This window comes from Podarcis liolepis (genome assembly GCF_965112155.1).
Source record: "Podarcis liolepis genome assembly, chromosome: 8".
Lineage (NCBI taxonomy): Eukaryota > Metazoa > Chordata > Lepidosauria > Squamata > Lacertidae > Podarcis > Podarcis liolepis.
In genome coordinates this window covers 42,512,822-42,532,152 of record NC_139560.1, presented here as the reverse complement: position 1 = coordinate 42,532,152, position 19,331 = coordinate 42,512,822, and the positions used below count along the sequence as shown (strand labels likewise).

The 19,331-nt window shown below is 39.6% G+C and overlaps 1 protein-coding gene and 1 long non-coding RNA gene across 2 annotated transcripts in view; one reads left to right on the top strand and one right to left on the bottom strand.

The window, feature by feature from the left end:
• Nucleotides 1-19,331, top strand: part of LOC310713522 — a 73,095-nt gene that overhangs the window by 20,465 nt on the left and 33,299 nt on the right. The window lies entirely within an intron of this gene.
• The window catches only part of LOC310713815 (desmocollin-1-like), a gene marked incomplete at its 5' end in the record, with an annotated part of 56,841 nt that overhangs the window by 14,340 nt on the left and 23,170 nt on the right, over nt 1-19,331 (bottom strand). Inside the window, 4 exons of the mRNA XM_083518383.1 lie at nt 665-820; nt 1,580-1,705; nt 2,290-2,492; nt 3,608-3,658. Of these exons, the coding sequence (XP_083374509.1) occupies nt 665-820; nt 1,580-1,705; nt 2,290-2,492; nt 3,608-3,658 (536 nt within the window). The remainder of the gene's footprint in view (nt 1-664; nt 821-1,579; nt 1,706-2,289; nt 2,493-3,607; nt 3,659-19,331) is intronic.

Sequence of the window (19,331 nt, the reverse complement as noted above, 5' to 3'; positions counted from 1 at the left end):
AAGCTGTGAAGTAAAGGAAGATAATAGGCTGGGGTGAGCGCAGGCTGGTTGCTATCTTTCATCTGTAAGAAAACCCACAAATGCCTTCTCAGGTTTCCTTGAGTGCCTTGGTCCTGCTAGCAGCCAGTAAATCAGTCTTCTCCTCCCACCTATTTACATGTACAGGAACATCTGGCTCTGATTGGCAAGTTGATGCTGTGCATGGCCTGCTGATGATTCTACATGTTGCTCACCAACCAAATCCCTCTCACCTTCTATTGAAGAATTGAGGACTAATGTAAACATTGTGAGGCTACCAAAAACAGCTTCTCTGTAGTGGATACAGTGTTTGAAAACTCATTTCCCTGCGTGTTTCCCTCAATCATGCAGTTACCTGTCAAAAAAGTAACATACAGACAACTGCAACAGATAATTGTTGCATCTGTTCATTCATTTTTAATTCTTTACCTTGAGGAGACTATACTGCAGAGGGCCTTCTTAGCAGTGGGGGCCCTCCCTGTGGAATGCCCTCCCATCAGATGTCAGGGAGATAAAGAATTACACAACTTTTAGAAAACATCTGAAGGCAGCCCTGTTCAGAGAAACTTTTAGTAAAAGAAATACAATGGATCTGTCCAATTCTTACTTATCAGTAAATACGTAAACAGAAGTCTGAAACCCATACCTGAAATTCTGGGTACTCTTCCCGATCGATTGGACACGTAACAAATAGATTTCCAGTGTCCTCCTCTATGTAGAAATAATTATATGGTGGCTTGTCAACACCATGACCACTTATGGAGTATCTGATATCGTATGTTAGGGATGTGTCGGAAAGCAGCTGTGTAAATGCAAACCAATTTGAAACAGAAATAATAATTAACAAAATCTTGTTTTCTTGTCTATTTATTCAGAATCCATTAGCAATCCCAAGATGCAAAAACAAAATATTTACACATCAATTCAAATATTATGGACACAGGAAATAAATGTTTCATGTGATAGTAGCTCCATGCAAAGTCTAAAATGCTTGTGACTTGCTTACCATGTTCCTGGTGAGAGTAGGGAGAATTCATATGATTAGGCTGTTCCACATAGCTAGTTGCTTACAAATGTAAAAGCCTTATATTGAACTCCCATCAGACTCAAGCTGTTGTTTCCTTGGTACTTCCAGGCAAAAGCTGAAGCATTTAAATGGATTTCATTCTCTGGTGTTAAATAGCTGACTTTAGATATTTACATTGCAATTACAAGCTTCTTCAAAAGATGTAGGCAGAGACAAACTGGTTTCCCTAATCCCAGATTTCTGCAGCAATGTATATATCAGCAACAGTGATGCAACAAACAATTCCCCCAGACAGATGAGTTTACCAGATGCGGCAATCATTTATAGACACAAACGATGGGTTTAACAGTAAAGTTCTTGGCTGCCTAGCAAGAATTGGAGGGCAGAGAGTATGCTGTGTATCTGAAGGCTTCAATCATAGTTTCTATTGATTGAAGTTCTGTTACTGATCACTTATAACATATGCCAAGCTGCTCAAAAATCCTTGACTGATAATTTGAAAAGTAAAAATGAAGAGGTGAATTTAAAACATACCTGTTGAATTTGCATTGGATAAGGTCCAAGTGAGTTTTCCATTAAAATAGTTGGGACAGGACCCCATCTCCGTTTAGTTCGTCTAAGAAAAGTATCTCGTAAATGTCTTGCCTTTGCTATTGGGACCTAGAAGAATGGGAGAGATAACTAAGCAAACAACAATAGCAATCATGAGCAGTATTCAGCCAAGTCATATTCAAGGCACCTAAATCCATTGATTTCAATGGGTCTCCTCTGATTAAGTTGGATGCCACCCTATGTGTTGCATCACTTTATTTTTCAGTCCCTCTGTGTCTATCTCTCTGCTAGAATTACAAATATTTTAACAGTTAATAAGACTTCCTGACTTCTAGGATAATTGTAGCATATGGGAATAGTAGCATTCTTATGTCACGCGAAACAAATCTAATATTTTTGTCCTTGCGCTATGTCCATTAAATTCTTTTTTTTTCTTCCATGTTGAATTTGTATTATGTCATTGATCAAGGTTATAACTTTCTATTTTTATCTGTGCTTTATCAGTTCTGTTTTTAGTGGAATATTTAGCAGTAATTTGGGAGAAGATTCCAACAATACACATTCAGATTCTGATCACAGAGTCATGAAAATTGTCCTTCAAAGTAAAACAGCAGCACTAAAAGATGAGGAAGAAGTGAAAAGAGCAGAAAAAAGCAGGATAAGATATACTGATGCAAATCAGATATGCTTACCTTTTTTGAATGTGTGAGCAAACTAATATGTATCTTCTTTTGTTCCTGTTCATGATTGCTTTTAAGAAATATGGTGATGATGATTTCATGGGAAGTCAGGGAAACATCCCTTGTTGTATACAATGAGCCATCTTCTTGAATTGTGAAATTGGGATTGTTTGAGTAAATAATTTCAGAATGATTAAGACACTGTTTCATGTTTACTGTAGGAAAATATAAATTTAAAGGACTAGTTGAAATGAGGAGGAAAAATAGTTTACAAAGACGTAATTCCAAACAAAGGTGTCTGAAACTATATTTAGTGCCAAATCAAATTTATGATAGACAGGCAGAGGAGTCCCCGCTGCCCTGGCCACAAATTGCTTAGCTGTTGATGGCACAGGTGGTCTCGGCACTCCCCATAGCCTATTGTCCTCCAGATCTGTACAATTCGCATAATATGTAGGATAATTTAGGTAACCTTAGAATTTGAACTCCAGAATCTGGAAACAACTTGGGTTAAATTTTAATTTGCCTATATATTATTGGTTTTCAAATAGTACATATTTGACAACAACAGCAATAACACATTCTTTGATTCTCACCTTGGCCGACAAATGCCCCTGCCTTTAGTTTCTGAGGGACATTAAAAGTTACTTTCTTGCAAGCTTCAGAAGATAAACTCAATACCTTAAAGAGAGAGAGAGAGAGAGAGAGAGAGAGAGAGACCAAAACCTTAAATCATTCTTTTTTTCATGAAGCAACAAAATTATTTCAATACAAACTTTGTATTGATTGGCTTGTTATTTAAATTCTAAAAGTATTCAGCAGTTAGTTTGCTTTGATAACAACAAACGTCTACATCAGTGGAACTGTAGAGTTCTCGTATCCCAATCCTGTATTCCTCATTCCAGCAAATTTATTTGCTGACCCCAAATTCAAAAGACCTGTGAATTGTAAAGGGTTCAGCTGAGAAGCAAAATGTCCATTAATGGATCTCCTATATCTTCAAAATATATGTTGCTTCAGGTTCCTTTACACCAAATAAGAGACTCTACTAAAAGTTAACACACAAAGAGAGAGAATTAAACATATCAGTAATGAAGAATATTGTCCTTGGAATTTTGCAAACTGCTTAGAGATTTTATTGCAGTCAAGTGATATACTGTATAAATGTAGTGAAATAAATAAATAAACTGTTTCCCTCAAAACTGGAAAAAACCTCAAGCTTGATCAACAGACTCCATCACTCATATTCCTAATTATATTTTCAGGAATGCAACAGTTTCCCCCAGCCCAGTGAACCCCTTAATTCCCTTCCTTCTTCCCATGAATTTACCATCTGTTTGCAAGCCATCTCCCATTTGCCCACTAACTAGGTTTGGTGTTCCTACAATGGTGAAAGAAGAGGGGTCTTGAAGCAAGAGTGACAGGAGTGTATCTCCCTCTTCACTCTTTCTGTTACGCTTGACTTGCTGCTATGGCCGTTAGTCAGGAACCAGGGAAGAATGGAGAGGGACCTGCTTCCTGTTTCCATTCCACTATTTCTGAAGCTGCAAGTAGGTAAGGGAGTCGGCAGGAAGCTGGGTGTATATTCTACGATATACAATATATTTATTGTCATTGTCCCATGCAGAACAATGAAATTGAAAAACTACATAAAACTATATAAAAACTACATAAAACTACATAAAAACTACATAAAACATTCAAAAACCCCTCAAAACTCTGAAACCCCATTTTAAAATACACTATACTATAGAGACCCCTTATGCTGCATTTAGAACCAGAATTGCATTTGCGTAGAAACTGTTTCTCAGGTGGCTAGTCCTGGCCTTTATAACCCTATACCTTCTTCCAGAAGGCAGAAGCTGAAAGAGATCATTTCCGGGGTGCGTACTATCCTGCACTATCTCTGCTGCTTTCTTATGGCACCTGGCAGCATAGATTTGATCTCAGGTGGGAAGAGTGCACCCAATTATTCTCTCTGCAGTCTTTACAACCCTGGATAGCATTGTTTTTTCCCTGGCTGTGCAGCTCCCAAACCACACACAGAGACCATAAGTTAATACGCTCTCCACAGTGCAATGGTAAAATGCCATCAACAGGTCCTTTGAGAGATTGTTTTTCCGGAGGATTCTCAGAAAATATAACCTCTGCTGTGCTCTCTTTTGTAATACTTAGAGAAGAACTTTGGAAGCCAGACTTCTTGTATCTTATTTCAGATTAGTATTACAAGCCACCAATATTTGTATTGCACTTGCAAGAGACATCATTAAAGCAAGCAAATGCAGGAAGAGAATATTAGTTCTGGTATAAAGTAAATAATGTATCATTCAGCATCTAATCACATTCAAGATGTGTGAATGGACTGGGGGAAAATATATTGCAAACCATGTGTTACAAAGTTTCCCTTTGTTTTATTTATTTATTTCATAATATTTATATACTGCTTGCTTGTAGAAAAAACCTCAGTGGTTTACAAAAAGGATAAAACAATGAAATTATAACTAAAAATTATACAACTGTAATTTAAAACATAAAAAGGTTAAAACCACAATAAAAGACTAAAAATATTAAAACTCTTACAAACTTTATAAACATCTGCACTAGCTTCAGCTTCAGGATCAAGTGTTAGGGAAGCCCCCACATAGAGCACATTGCAATAGTCCAGTCTTGAAGTTACCAGCGCATGAACTACTGTGGCAAAGCTTTCCTGGTCCAGAAATGGCCGTCGCTGTTGAACCAGCTGCACTTGGTAAAAGGCACTTCTAGCCACTGCGGCTGTCTGAGCCTCCAGTGACAGAGCTGGATCTAGAAGCATTCCCAAACTGTGAACCTGCTGCTTCAAGGCCAGCCCAAGTCATTTTGGCACCTGAGGCAAATCACAAAATGGTGGCCCCCTCCCATCACCAGGGAAGAAGAGGGAGTGAAGATCTACATCAGGAACAAGGGTGAGATAAATAGCAACATTGGGAGCAGGGTGGAAGGAGACCAGCAGTGCCTCCTAGAGGGGCCACTGTGGAGGAAGATCCAGCTTCCAGTGAGTATGCTGCAACTGCCAGTGGCACTATAGCAGCAGCAATAGGTGATTCATTCCTCGGAGACCAGATCTGTAGATCCTGCCACCCCCTTACCTCTTGTTAAGAGGGAGTGCAAGCCCATCCAAGGTAGGCCATTGGCCAATTTCTCAGACCCGGGAACTACTCACCCACAGTGCCTCCACATTGCCAAGATTCAAGTTCAGCTTGTTCTCCCTCATCCATCTCACCACAGTATCCATGCAGTAGCCCAGGAACTGCATGGTCTCTCTTGATTCAGATGTTATTAAGAAGTAGAGCTGAGAAGTAGAGCTGAGTGATGGCATCTCACTCTAAAACTCCTAATGACCACTCACAGTGTAGATGTTAAATAGCAGTGGAGATAAGTGCTATCTCCCAATGCTACTCTCTGAACTCGGTCCCAAAGGTAGGATCAGAACCACTGTACAGTGGTACCTTGGTTCTCAAACACCTTGGTACTCAAACGACTTGGAACCCAAACACTGCAAACCCGGAAGTAAGTGTTCCAGATTGTGAACATTTTTTGGAAGCCAAACGTGCTCCATTTTGAGTGTTACACTTCTGATTTGAGTGCCACACTTCCATTTTGGGTGTTACGCTGAGGTCTGTCTGTTTTTGTCATTTATTTTGCATTTTTATTTTTGCGGCTTTTTTGTTTTGTTTTTGTGACTCTGTGGAACCCAGTTCAGCTACTGATTGATTGATTGTGTGACTGCAGTACATTGTTTATTGCTTTCATTTTATGGATTAATGGTCTCATGAGATAGTAAAATTCATGTTAAATTGCTGTTTTAGGGGTTGTTTTTAAAAGTCTGGAATGGATTAATCCATTTTGCATTACTTTCTATGGGAAAGCACGCCTTGGTTTTGGAACGCTTTGGTTTTGGAACAGACTTCTGAAATGGATTAAGTTTGAGAACCAAGGTACAACTGTAATATGGTGCCTCCAATTCCCATTCCCTGGAGTTGTTCCAGGAGGATACCTTGGTTGATGGTATCAAATGCTGTTGAGAGATCAAGAAGCAGCAGCTAGGTGACACTCTCTGCAGAGGTCATCCATCGAGACGACCAAGAGCAACTTGGTTCTGTGGCCTAGATAATCTGTGTCCTCCAAAAATGTGCAGCTACTCCACCACAGCCTCTATCACCTTCTCCCAAAAGGGGGTATTTGCAACTGGTCAATAGTTTTTCAATCCAAAGGCCCAAACAAGGTGTAAGAGTCAGACACAAACCTGTAGATCTCAGCCGAAACTAAAAACAAGCAACTCCTGCCCCACATTAATTCAGAAGTTGTACAGTCATATATGACCTATACCATATGCCTTCCTAATGGTTTGAACTGACTGAAGTGAAAGGATACGAGTCTTTTCCTGGAAGTTCCTAAATGTGATGATGTGTGTTACATATTGCACTCCTGTTGTGACTCTGACATGGCCAGGTTTTCCATAAATTCCTTATCTCCATCTTTTTGTTTTATTTTATTTAGTACAAGTTCTAACACCGAACCAAATTTCTCCTGATATGTGGTCTGGCCCCAGTCTCATTTCCTTTGCCTCAGGGGTAGGAAATCTGTGGCCTTTATTGGCTACAACTCCCATCATTTCTGACAATTGGCCATGTTTATTGGGGCTGATGGGAACTGAAGCCACCCTCTCTGCTTTATCTTCTCATTTTTTATTTTATGTAAATAGAGTAACAAAACAGATTCCTTGTTCGGAATGACCATAAATATCTCTAGAGCAGTGTATCTGCAATCTTATTATTAAATATTACAAACCACTTCCAATACATAGCCAGGATAGGATCTCAGCAATAATTTACTGACCATAAATTCCCACAAGAAATAAATACAAGAGAATTTAACAAAAACAGAAATTGTCCGCCCCGCCCCCCACACATTTAACTAGGACTTGGCCCAAAGAATCAAATAAAAACTCATTTATTTTAGCATAATCCTTATTATAATATTTCAGTACAAATGCAGAAACAATCCTGCTGATATTATCTGTCACTGAGTATTTCCCCTTCTAAAAAATTCTAAAGAGAGCCAATACCTGATGCAAAGAAATTAATATAGAACACTTAGAGCACAAGTCTATTCATATCTACTCAGAAGTGAATTCATTTAAGTTCAGTGGGGCTTACTCCCAGATAAATGGGCACAGGATTTCAGGCTTAGACATTTTCTGTGATGGTAAGTTTCCAGACCTCTCAAAAGTTTGTTGATATCAGCGTATTAAAGTTCCTTAAATCAAAATTTATTTTCCTGATGCTGGAGCACAGTGATTCCATTAAACTGTACCAAACAGTTCCATGCATCAACTACTTTAAATGTAATCAGCTTATTAGCATACCTTTTTAAAAACAATAAATAGGACCCCACAATGATCTTTAGACTTTCAGTGTTATTTTGACAATTAGAAAGGCATACTAGAATTGTTGCAAGAAGTTTAAATAATAATAGCAACTGTTTCGTATTCAGCATTGCCAAGAGTCAGTGTAGGGGATGTCTCCTGTACTAAGACATGCAACATATTTAAAAATACATCAGCTACATAAAATAAAGCAGATGTTCTTTATTTTAGCACATACTATTCTCACCATACTCCAGAGTGTAATGTAATGGCCGTAGTCTTTGGCAGAGAATAGTTAAATACAAATATCTACATAGATTTTATTTGGTCCCTTTATTTCACGATGAATTCTGGCTACTTACTATTGATATACAACCAATTCAACATTCTGTTCTACTCACCAGTAGACTGAAGAGAAGCTGTAGCCAGATAGCTCTACATAAGATGCTGCCTTTACACCATCTTGCAGCTAGTAGCACCATTTCCAGTATAGAAATTCAATGGGCTGCAGGGCTTTTCTGGCTACTGACTTGCTGGGTCTGGCGATAGTCCCCAGAAGGAGTCAGGGTGAAAGGAAACACTGCAAGGCAGCAGCAGCGAGTATATGGTGCAAAAAGTGAATGCAACTTTCTTCCTTTTCTTCCCTTTCACTTAAAGCTTTTGCTGTCTAAGAAGGGCCGGGTTATTAATTCAGCTCTCTTGCTAAATGTCATGGGGCTTGTCCTGAAAGAGACTTGTGGAACGTGCTCTATTTCATTTCAGACTTTCCTTGCCCTGGTGAAATGCTGGGGGAGAGGGAGAAGTTGGATGGATTGGGCTCCTGGGCTTGCCCTTCCCTTCCCAATTGCCTAGGACTAAATTGTTTTTGGTTTCACAGAGATAATTCTTGGTTTCATAGAATCTTAAGCTGGAGGCTGAAGCAATGAGTTTTCAGCCAAGACCAGTGCAAAGATTCTGGGTTCCCCATTCAAGGACCATGCTCCCCAGTCAGCCATGCCTCTTTGTCTCATCTACCGTATCTTTCTTGATTGCCGGGATCCCAATTAAATTAATATAAGACAATTATTTTCTATTTATAGAAGAAGCTCTAGCCTTCCTTTTCATCACCAAGGGTTTTCAGTTGTCCTTTGTTCAAAGAACATTGATTAATTTAAATATCATCCTTATAAACCTATTGATTTGTAAATGATGGTGGGTGTTCCTTGTTCCAGAAAAGAGGAGCTTCAGAGCACTAACTAAATCAACCTTGGTGATCTTTCCAGATACTTTGGGTAACAACTCCTATCATACCTGGCCATTGTAAAGGGACTTTGCATTTGGCAGTTATATTATCAAAGCACGAAATATTCACAATTCCATTTGTTATAAATGTGAGAGGAGAATGAAATTTTATTCATTCATATAAATGCACATATATCCCACTTTTCAATTGAATGAGCTTGAATTTGTGGTCGCCATGCAAATAGTCATGAATCCTTTTATAGAGAGTGTGAAGGTTTTATAATACACTAGGGGAAACTATTTTCCAGGAAGAATAACTATGGTTAAAATGGTATTCATACCAATATTGGTTTTTTTAAAAATCAAGAATTGGACTCTTTCAGTTAGGATAACAAACCAGCAAATCAAAAAGGGGCAATATCTTATATAAAAGTATATCTAAAATAAGGGGGGGAAACAAGCAAAGGATTTTTATGCTGAAGAAATAGGGGTGGGTTGTTGGTTCTAAATGTGAACATCTTCTATGAGCCATGAATGCTACTTTAGTACACTGGACATGGACTTCAGATTCCTCAGTATTGCAATTTTAGGAGAACACCTAAAATCTCCATTGCATAAAACACTGTGAGGGGATAGAACCAATTTACCAAAATTAACAAAAACTGTTTAATTTCACATTGATTAAAGGTATGGCACTGTAATAAGTGGTTATTAAGCATGCACATATCTCCTTTATAACCTGTTTTGGATTATCTAGATTCAGATAATTGCTTTAAGAACTGGAGAAGGAACAAACACTTAATAAAAAAATGACTGACTGCTCTGAAATTAAAAGGTACTGTACATACACACACTTGCCAAAACAATCATGGTTGAAATAGTTTTAGACAAGAGCATTAACATTAGAATACTAGAGAATAAACCACCTGTAAACCACGAGACCCATTAAATTCTGGTCCTTCTCAGATCTCAGAGGGGATAGAATATAGTCTGCCTCAACCTGTTTCCAGGCAGATTTTTGATGTCACATCCTTAAAAATCTGCCTGGAAAAAAACATTTAAAAGTACTTATTTGGTGGCCGAAATCTTATATGCATCTTTCATCCCTCCCCCACATGCCTTGCGTGAACATAGAACAAGTCCCACTAGGGGTGATGGCACTAGTTGTTTCTTCACTCCCATGGGATTTGCACAGAAAAATCTTACTTAATTACTTGCACAGATAATTTGCTTATATTAAAAAACACATGGAAAACTTCTTTTTTCTCCAGAAGTTAAATGGCCCAGTAAAATACTCTCTTTGTGGCTTACATATCTTGCCTAATTATTTTTTTTAAAAAAATAGATCAAAATTGTACAAGGAAGCTAAAGAGGGACAAAAGTTAGTTTAACATCAATATAAAGTATAAGTTATGCAAATTTTTACATTTTGAGGAAAGAATTATAACTGCAGTGGTACCTTGGGATAAGTACTTAATTCGTTCCAGAAGTCCGTTCTTAACCTGAAACTGTTCTTAACCTGAAGCACCACTTTAGTTAATGGGGCCTCCCGCTGCCGCTGCGCCGCTGGAGCACAATTTCTGTTCTCATCCTGAAGCAAAGTTATTAACCCGAGGTACTATTTCTGGGTTAGCGGAGTCTGTAACCTGAAGCATATGTAACCTGAAGCGTATGTAACCCAAGGTACCACTGTAAAAGAAACTTTCAAATTACAAGGTTTATCATATGTTCAGTAGGACTATGACCTTTAACTTAATTGCAAATTTTGGTGATGGAAAAATATGTGATATCGTATGAGACAGTAAAGAATAGAATGAATGTATATCATCCAGATGTTCCAATATTTTCAGCTAAGGCATATTATAAATCAACCTATACTTAAATATAGGCATTTACAAACAAAATCTGAATTTCAGCTGTTAATTACATGCCCTAACTTAATGAATCTTATAAGCAAATGGTGCACAAGCCAACTAAGCTTTACTTAACTAGCACTGATAAATTGAAGAGATGTGATTCATCTAAGGCAGATTCCATGCAAATTTTCCAAGCCATTTGGAAAAATATGTAGAATACACTTGATAGGCCAAGAAGCTCAGTTACCACCACATATTTTTCATTTAAAACACACCCATTTGCTTATTTTGCAAGAGTTACCGTATGTGCAAAAGAAAGGCATATATCTCTGAAAAATACTTGGTTAACTTGCCACTCACAAGGAGATCTGGTCCAACCCCCTGCAATGCAGGAATATTTTGCGCAACATGGAGTTCGAACCCACAACCCTAAGATTAAGAGTCTCATGCTCTACTGATGGTGCAAGCGTCCTGAGCGGTACTGTATGTGGTTTTCAAAGATCAAAAGCAGAACTGTCTATAATCTTGGGAAAGTATTGGAGGACAAGTGAGGTCCCTGCAGGCTGGAGATGGGCAAATGATGTCCTCATCTTCAATAGGGAATGAAAGAAGACCCAGGTAACTACCGACTGGTAAGCTTAACATTGATACCAGGAAAGATCCTAGAACTAATGGTTCCTCAACATCCTGGAAAAAAGGGACAGGTGAGGTGCTGCAGGGTTCTGTCCGGGGCTCGTGGTGGTTCAACATATTTATAAATGGCTTGAATGAAGGTATTGAGGGGGTGCTCATCAAATTTGCAGATGACACCAAACAGGGAAGGGTAGTGAATGCCACAGAAGACAGAATTGGGATTCAATATGACCTTAACAGACTGGAGAACTGGGCTAAAACTAACTAAATGAAATTTAATAGGGACAAATGTAAGGTTCTACACTTAGGTAGGAATAACCATCTGCACAGCTATAAGATGAGAGACACCTGGTTTGCCAGTACTACATGTGAAAAGGATCTGAGGGTCTTAATAGACCACAAGTATAACATGGGTCAACAGTGTGATACAGCAGCAGAAAATGCTAATGCTATCCTAGGCTGCATCAGCAGAAGAATAGTGTCCAGATCAAGGAAAGTAAAAGAACTCTCTATTCTGCCTCAGACCACACCTGGAGCACTGCTTCCAGTTCTAGGCACAACAATTGAGGAAGGATATTGACAAGCTGGAATGTGTGCAGAGAAGGGCAATCAAGATGATCAAGGAAACCAAGCCTTAAGAAGAACCCTTGAGAGAGTTGGGTATGTTTAGCCTTGAAAAAGGGAGAGTGAGAAGAGAGATGATGGCCATCTTCAAATATCTTAACAGCTGTCAGGTGGAAGATAGAGCAAGCTTGTTTTCTCCTGCTCCAGAGGGTAGGACCTGAATCAATGGCTTCAAGTTACAAGGAGATTCTGACTAAGCATCAGAAATAACTTTTTGGCAGTAAAAGGTGTCACACAGTGGAATGAACTCCCTTGGGAGGTTGTGGACTTTCCTTTATTGGAAGTTTTAAAGCAGAAGTTGGATGACCACCTGTCATGGCTGCTTTAGTTGGGATTCCTGCATTGCAGGGGGTTGGACTAGATAACCCTTGTGTCTCTTTCAACTATGATTCTAAGTTCCTGTACAGTCTTCAAAGCAGCCCTACATACAGCACACTGCAGTAATCCAGCCTGGAGGAGAATCTTGCTCATCCAAGGCATCTTGAACAGACATTCTTTATTTGTATTACAACCAGCTAGATAAGCTGGTTCGTTTGATTTATTGTTTGAAGAAGAGGAGAAAGAGGTTGAGCTTCTCTCCCAATATTAATTTATTCACTGGAAATACTGTGCTTATGACTTATATAGAACTAAGAGCCATGTATGTCATCTGTATCTGAAGACTTGAAAAAAGGTGTGGTTCTGTGTATATTATTTTACTAACTTCTTTGACATGTTCTTTGCAATTGATCCATATCCTACCTAAGCTCAAACTTGCCTGTGCATGTTGGTTTCAGCACAGTTTTCATATTTATTCATTTAGATACTTTCTGAAATCATTATGATACATAGTTTGTGCCATGAATTCCTAATTGTTTGATGATTCTTGCTTCCTATCATTTATATGAGACTAGCAACAACAGCAACATTCCTACCATTATGACAAGAAATATGGAAGGTATTTGCCTGAAGTTCCTTGCCCCAGATTCTCTCTAGTGAGAACTCATCACCTACTGTCAGATGTGTTTTTCAACCTCTACTTCAGTGCTCCTGGGCACAGTACTTAATTTCCCATTCCCAGTGCTTAAGACTGGAGAGAATAGCACTTCCCTCTTGCAACAGGAAGAATGTATGGGGTACACTAGTGAAAGAGATCAAATTTGCTCCTTGCTTCCTAGGGATCCCAGATATTATCCTGTCTGCATAGACCTATTCTTGGTTCTGCATAGCCATATTATGGGCTATGATTCTTCATCATAGGATACTAGAATTGTGATACTTCTAGAGAATGGTGGAATACTGGGGATTGGCGTTATACAATATAGATAATACATCTCTTGTGGACAGTCTTTATCATCATTAAAAGAATAGTTGATGGCTCTTATTGTCATATTTCATTTCTTTTTGTTCAGTAAATCTTCATAGTCCATACACAGTACATTGACATTCCACACATAAGCATATCCATTTCTAAGCAAGTACCATTGGTGTGTGTGTGTGTGTGTGTGTGTGTGTTTTGGACTGAATATGAAACCACAATATTGATTTTAGGATTCTGAGCAAACTAACATTTTGCGGGGACATGTTCCAGAAGATTTCACATCAGGAAATGATTGATTTGGAGCCTTCTTCCAGGAGAGCCTTAGATAACTGAGACTGGGTGTCACTAGAAATCTGTTTTCTGTGACCTTCTGTTTTGTGTCTACAAAATAAATGCAAGAAGACATGCATAATTTTACCCATGATAAGCAGTCATTTCATAGTAATGAATACGTAGGGGCTTGGAGCCTAACAACTGCAGGCACAAGTCTACTTATGCAATGGGTCTTTTCCACATCTCTGGTGCAGCTCTGTCTGAAAAGACAGAATGGCATGCAGTGCAGTACAGGGGGTGCAGCTTATGAAAAGGGGGGGGCGGGATCAGCAACAATAGAAGACCTTTGCATAGCATCTACAGGGCTACAGGTTCCCCCAACCCTGGTCTGTAAAGTGGTGGGGTGCATACAACTCAATCAATAATTTATTAAGAATAAAGCAAATTTAGTACCACTAACTCTAGTAGGTCTAAATGTCTGACCAAGTTCAACACTAAATTCAACACTGGAACTTTTTTATTGCTTTCTCTATGAGTTAGAAGATGCAGTCTCTAGAGCATGTGTGGCTAACCTTTGCCCTCCATGTTTTGCTGGTCTTCAGCTCCCATAATCCTTAACCACTTGGCATTTCTGGCTGGAGCAGTTGACATTGGAGTCCAACAACATCTGGAAGGCCACAGGTTAATCACCTCTGCTCAAGAGCCTTTGGAGCAAATGCTGGGTGAAATTAAAGCACTGAGCATCACTATTAAGGGCATTCACTTTTCTGTGTGATTGAGCCTGCGATCCTATAAACATTTACCTGAGGGACTTTTTTCTAAGTGAATATGCATAGGTTTACTCTGTGCTTGAGATAAAAAAAGAGCACATGAGCCTACTCAGGGAAGAAAGAAAGTTAGCTATAAAACTGGTACCCATCATTAGGTCATTCATGTAAAAAAAACCTACTTCTATAATAGGAGTAATCCAGTACTTTTAAAAGTAATACAATACCTTTCGAATTTTCCCCCTCTGATAACAGCAGTAGCAACAGCAATACATTACCTTGCATTTTGCATCAGTGCATTGCCTTAATATTGTGTTTTACAATTCTTTTAAGGCATAGTTCTAGGATGATGAAACAGGCACAGCATTACTGCAGTTTCATGATCTGGGTTCATGTCTTATGTGATCCAGAACCATTCTACTACAACATAATACAGTACCTTTTGGAAAGGGAGCTCATTTACATGAACTCCATGTAAATTAACATTAACCCAGAAGGATTATAGAACCGCCCTTTTTCTTAAACACCAGTCTCACCCTGGCCTGTCTCCATGGATTTTGAAACTGAGGAAAGTTTCAAAATGTACCTAAAAGGAGCAAAGAAAACTAAAGCCAAACAATAACAACAGCAACCAATAATTGTCAGCTAACCTACCAAACATAACATTACATGAACGTTGAGATTTACCGTATTTTTCGCCTTATAGGACGCACTTTTTCCCCTCCAAAAATGAAGGGGAAATGTGTGTGCATCCTATGGGGCGAATGCATCCTATAGGGCGAGAGGGGTCGGTGCGCACCGACCCCTCTCGCTCTCCAGGCTTCAGAAAGCTCTGCGCAACCCTCGGGAGACCGGCGCCACTTCGCACTCACCTCCCGAGGGTTGCGCAGAACTGCCTGCAGTCCCGGGGCGAGCGCAGCTCTGCGCAGCCATCCAAAGCGGGGCACGAAGTCGCCCCCGCTTCCCAATGGCTATGCAGAGCTGCCTGCAGTCCCGGGGCGAGCGCCGCTCTGCGCAGCCATCGGGAGCGGGGCGCGAAGTCACCCCCGCCTCCCGATGGCTGCGCAGAGCTGCCTGCAGTCCCGGGGCGAGCACCACTCTGTGCAGCCATCGGGAGCGGGGCGCGAAGTCGTGCCTGCCTCCCGATGGCTGCGCAGAGCTGCCTGCTGTCCCAGGGCGAGCACAGCTCTGCGCATCCATCGGGAGCGGGGCGCGCCAATACAGAAACATGACAGTTAATAATAATAATTTTTAAAAATAAAATAGGCTTTAGGTTAAGCAAAGAGCAGAAGAGCAGGTTAGGCCTGCCCAGAGAGTTGCTGCTTCTTTTCCTAATCTGGATTTGTTTCATCTACTGGGTGTGTTTGGATAACTCAGCCCTTAAGGAGATGGGTGTGCCTCATTCCATCCAGTAGAAACATTTCTAAAGGAGCAGTATAAGCAAGAAGGGGTGCTTTTTAGACTGCCTTGCTTTGAAGGACCATGACTTTCAGGTTGGTAGTGTCAAAGCTTGAGAAGGCCAACCTCATGACTCAGAAAATGATGTCTAAGAAAAGAAGGTAGTAATATTTTGGCGTGGCTGCAAAGGAAAAGAAAGACTTGCATGGTATCCAACACACCCTGTGTTCATTGGAATCAAAGGGCAGCTGGCTCAATTCTGCATGAAGATTGCATTTAGGTTGTTAGAACTTCATATGCTGCTTGCATTTGATTGTGGAACCTGTAAAATTTGATTCAGGGCATTAGAACTTCATCATTGGTAGCCATTTTAGATCATTGAATCATAACCATCCAAGACTTCAAATAGGGAAATAGTGACACACCTGGAGCACCATTATATGATAAATTGCTGCTGAACAGCCAGCTCTCCTTGTAACATGCCTGAAGGCTCTACTCTGCCTGTTTTCATACTGTATTCTTTTTGTGTGTGCAGCATCCTGTCCTTCCATGATTTACAGAGGGTGAGTGTCCTTTGAGTTAAAGAAATACCAGAAGAACACGTGCCCCACAATTCAACACTTTCTATAGCAACTACAGCTCTGAATGAACATAAGAAGCTGTGTTATGCTCAATCAGGCCATTGGTCTATGTAGGTCAGTATTGTGTTAGAAGAGTGGCCTTCAGTCTAGACCCAAGACCCGCTTCTGACTCCCAAACTGCAACATGAGACCCACTTTCACATTTTCTTTATACATAATAGTGCTAATAATACATATTATTAATACTAAAATGGCAAATCACAAAGCAATATACCTTAGCAATACTACTAAATGAAAAACAGTTCTGCAATGTGGCAACGGAAAGGAGCAAGCATGTAGTTGGCAAGAAATATGTATCTTATTTTAAAATGGCTCAGGCTTTTCTCCTGCCACATTGCAGCACTTGTGGACATTGATAAAATGAGTGCATCTTAGTCCAGTCCCATATGCAATGCTCCTCTGGTCTGGTCAGCTGGAATCCAATGTGGCTGTGGAAGCTTTGCTGTGACCCAAATAGTGTTGCCTTGCAACCCACATGGTAGGGCCTCGTGGCCACTGCTTGAAGCCTATAGTCTGCACTGAATGGCAATGGCATTCCAGGATTTCAGGCAGGGGCCATTCCCAGACTTTACTTTGAGATGGCACAGATTGAGAATTGAGAAATTTTATTGCGGCCATAGGCCCATATAGATAAAAACAAGACATAAATAACCGTTTTTGCACGTGGGGAAAAACAGCCGCTAAAACACCACTATAACAATAAAATACTGTAGTATGGAAAAATGTGTGTGTGTGTGTGTGTGTGTGTGTGTGTGTGTGAAAATAAACTGTTTCAATCAGTACAAAACAAATCACAAAACATAAAGTAGGGTGAAGGATTGTTACAAATGAACTATGCTATTACCTCATCAATTGGAAAATGAGCAAGCAAACAAATAAAATATAGCTTGTTGACAATTTCAAATTAATAAGCATCTTACTTACAGCTTCCAGATTACCCTTTACTTCCTCCCAAACCAACAGTTATTACCATAACCACAAACAAGCATATGTTGCAGAGGGGAGGGACAACCAACTCCTGTATGTTCAATAAAGCAAAGCAATGCAGCAGTGAACTTATCCTGTGTTCACTGTGTGCTTTTTACCCTGGCAATTATCACCTTTTGTGTGAGTTTCTCTACCAAGGCAATGTGCCACAACTTTTTATATCAATATTCAAGGTCATTAATTTGTAAATCTTCCCAATGCTTGGCAATTGTGATTCTCACTGGCAATGAAAAGCGAATTATCAGTTCCCTGTGGTCCTGCTCCAATCTTATACCTTATTACCTGGGAACAACCCTCACTTAACTCAATCAGGCTTGCTTCTGAGTGGACACAAATGATAGCACAGTGTGTCTAGTGAATAGGAACTCTGGAGATGTAAACTGAAAGTTCTAAGGCAGCTGTTACACTCAAAACTTCCATCAGCTCCAGCAATGGTAAGGCATGATGGGTATTGTAGTCCAGGAACATCTGGAGGGTCATAGGCTCCCAATCCCCATCCTAAGGATTTATGTATCAGAAGTTAATCTCAGCAAGAACTCCCAGATCTCAGCTGTGGAACTTACCGTATTTTTCGCTCTATAAGACACACCAGACTACAAGACGCACTTAGTTTTTGGAGGAGGAAAACAAGAAAAAAAATATTCTGAATCCCAGAAGCCAGAACAGCAAGAGGGATCGCTGCGCAGCGAAAGCAGTGATCCCTCTTGCTGTTCTGGCTTCTGGGATAGCTGCGCAGCCTGCATTCGCTCCATAAGACACACACACATTTCCCCTTACTTTTTAGGAGGGAAAAAGTGAGTCTTATAGAGCAAAAAATACGGTACTTTTAATTACAGGGTTCAGAGAAATGAAGTTAAGGATACAGAATATAGTTGTTCCAAATTCTGAAACACTTTCTCCCCTTTCTGAGTAGCATCCATTTCCCAGTCATCTGTGGTTAGTTCTTCCTGGTCAAAGGATATAGCTTCTCAGCAGACTTGAGTTCTTCCACACCTCTGTGTAACTTATTGCTATGTAGCATTCACTTTTGGAGTCACTTCCAATGCTTAAGCAACAGAAAAGTGCTTAGGGCTGGCTTGCAATTCCTGAATAATGTGTAATGTGTGGAGTGTCAATTCATGCCTCATGAGATGAGCAGGTTCTACATGCACCCCAAACACATTTCAACACAGGGGAGATGTTTGATTCACCATGGCACATGCTGTGCAGGAAGTATGAAAATAAGATAGGCATGTCACTAGGAATGGATGAATATGTCAATTTCGGTTTCTCTAAGTTTCTCATTTTTTAAAACTTGCATTCAGATTTCCACATGAGCTTGCAGTTTTGGTTTTTTAAGGGTTCTCATGAAAAAATCATCATCAGTGCAAACTTTTCCTAATATACAAATTTATGTGCAATTTTGCCTAGTATACATATTTTTGCAAAAGCTTTTTTTCCTGATAGAGTGCATTTTTGTATGTTTTCACATTTACATGTACACTTTGCACTATTATATGCATTTTTGTACACATTGCTTGGCTGGAGAACTGCACTATAAAAATGAAGAATAGCAAATTTCAAAGGATTCCTGTTTCCATTCACATCTCATTTCAGAAAATGCAAGTTAGATAAGGTCACCTTTAAATGCAAATTTAATGAAATTTCTCCCCCATTCCTGCAAACACTGCTTGTTTGAATGTGTGAAGTTGGAATGGTTTGTGTGGGTTTTTTAGATGTGATTCCTCTGCTGTATGATGCATATTGCTAGAAAGAAAGAACAAAACAACAAGGTACAAAGGGTTGTATCCAGTCTTAATCCTAATCACCCATTGAAATAAATGGACATGAATAATTTAGGACTCTTTATTTCAATAGGTCTGCTCTGAATGTAACTTAGTTGGGCACAATCCAAAGTATAACCAAGGGTTTTCTTAACTTCTCAGAAATAAGAATCTGTATATCTCT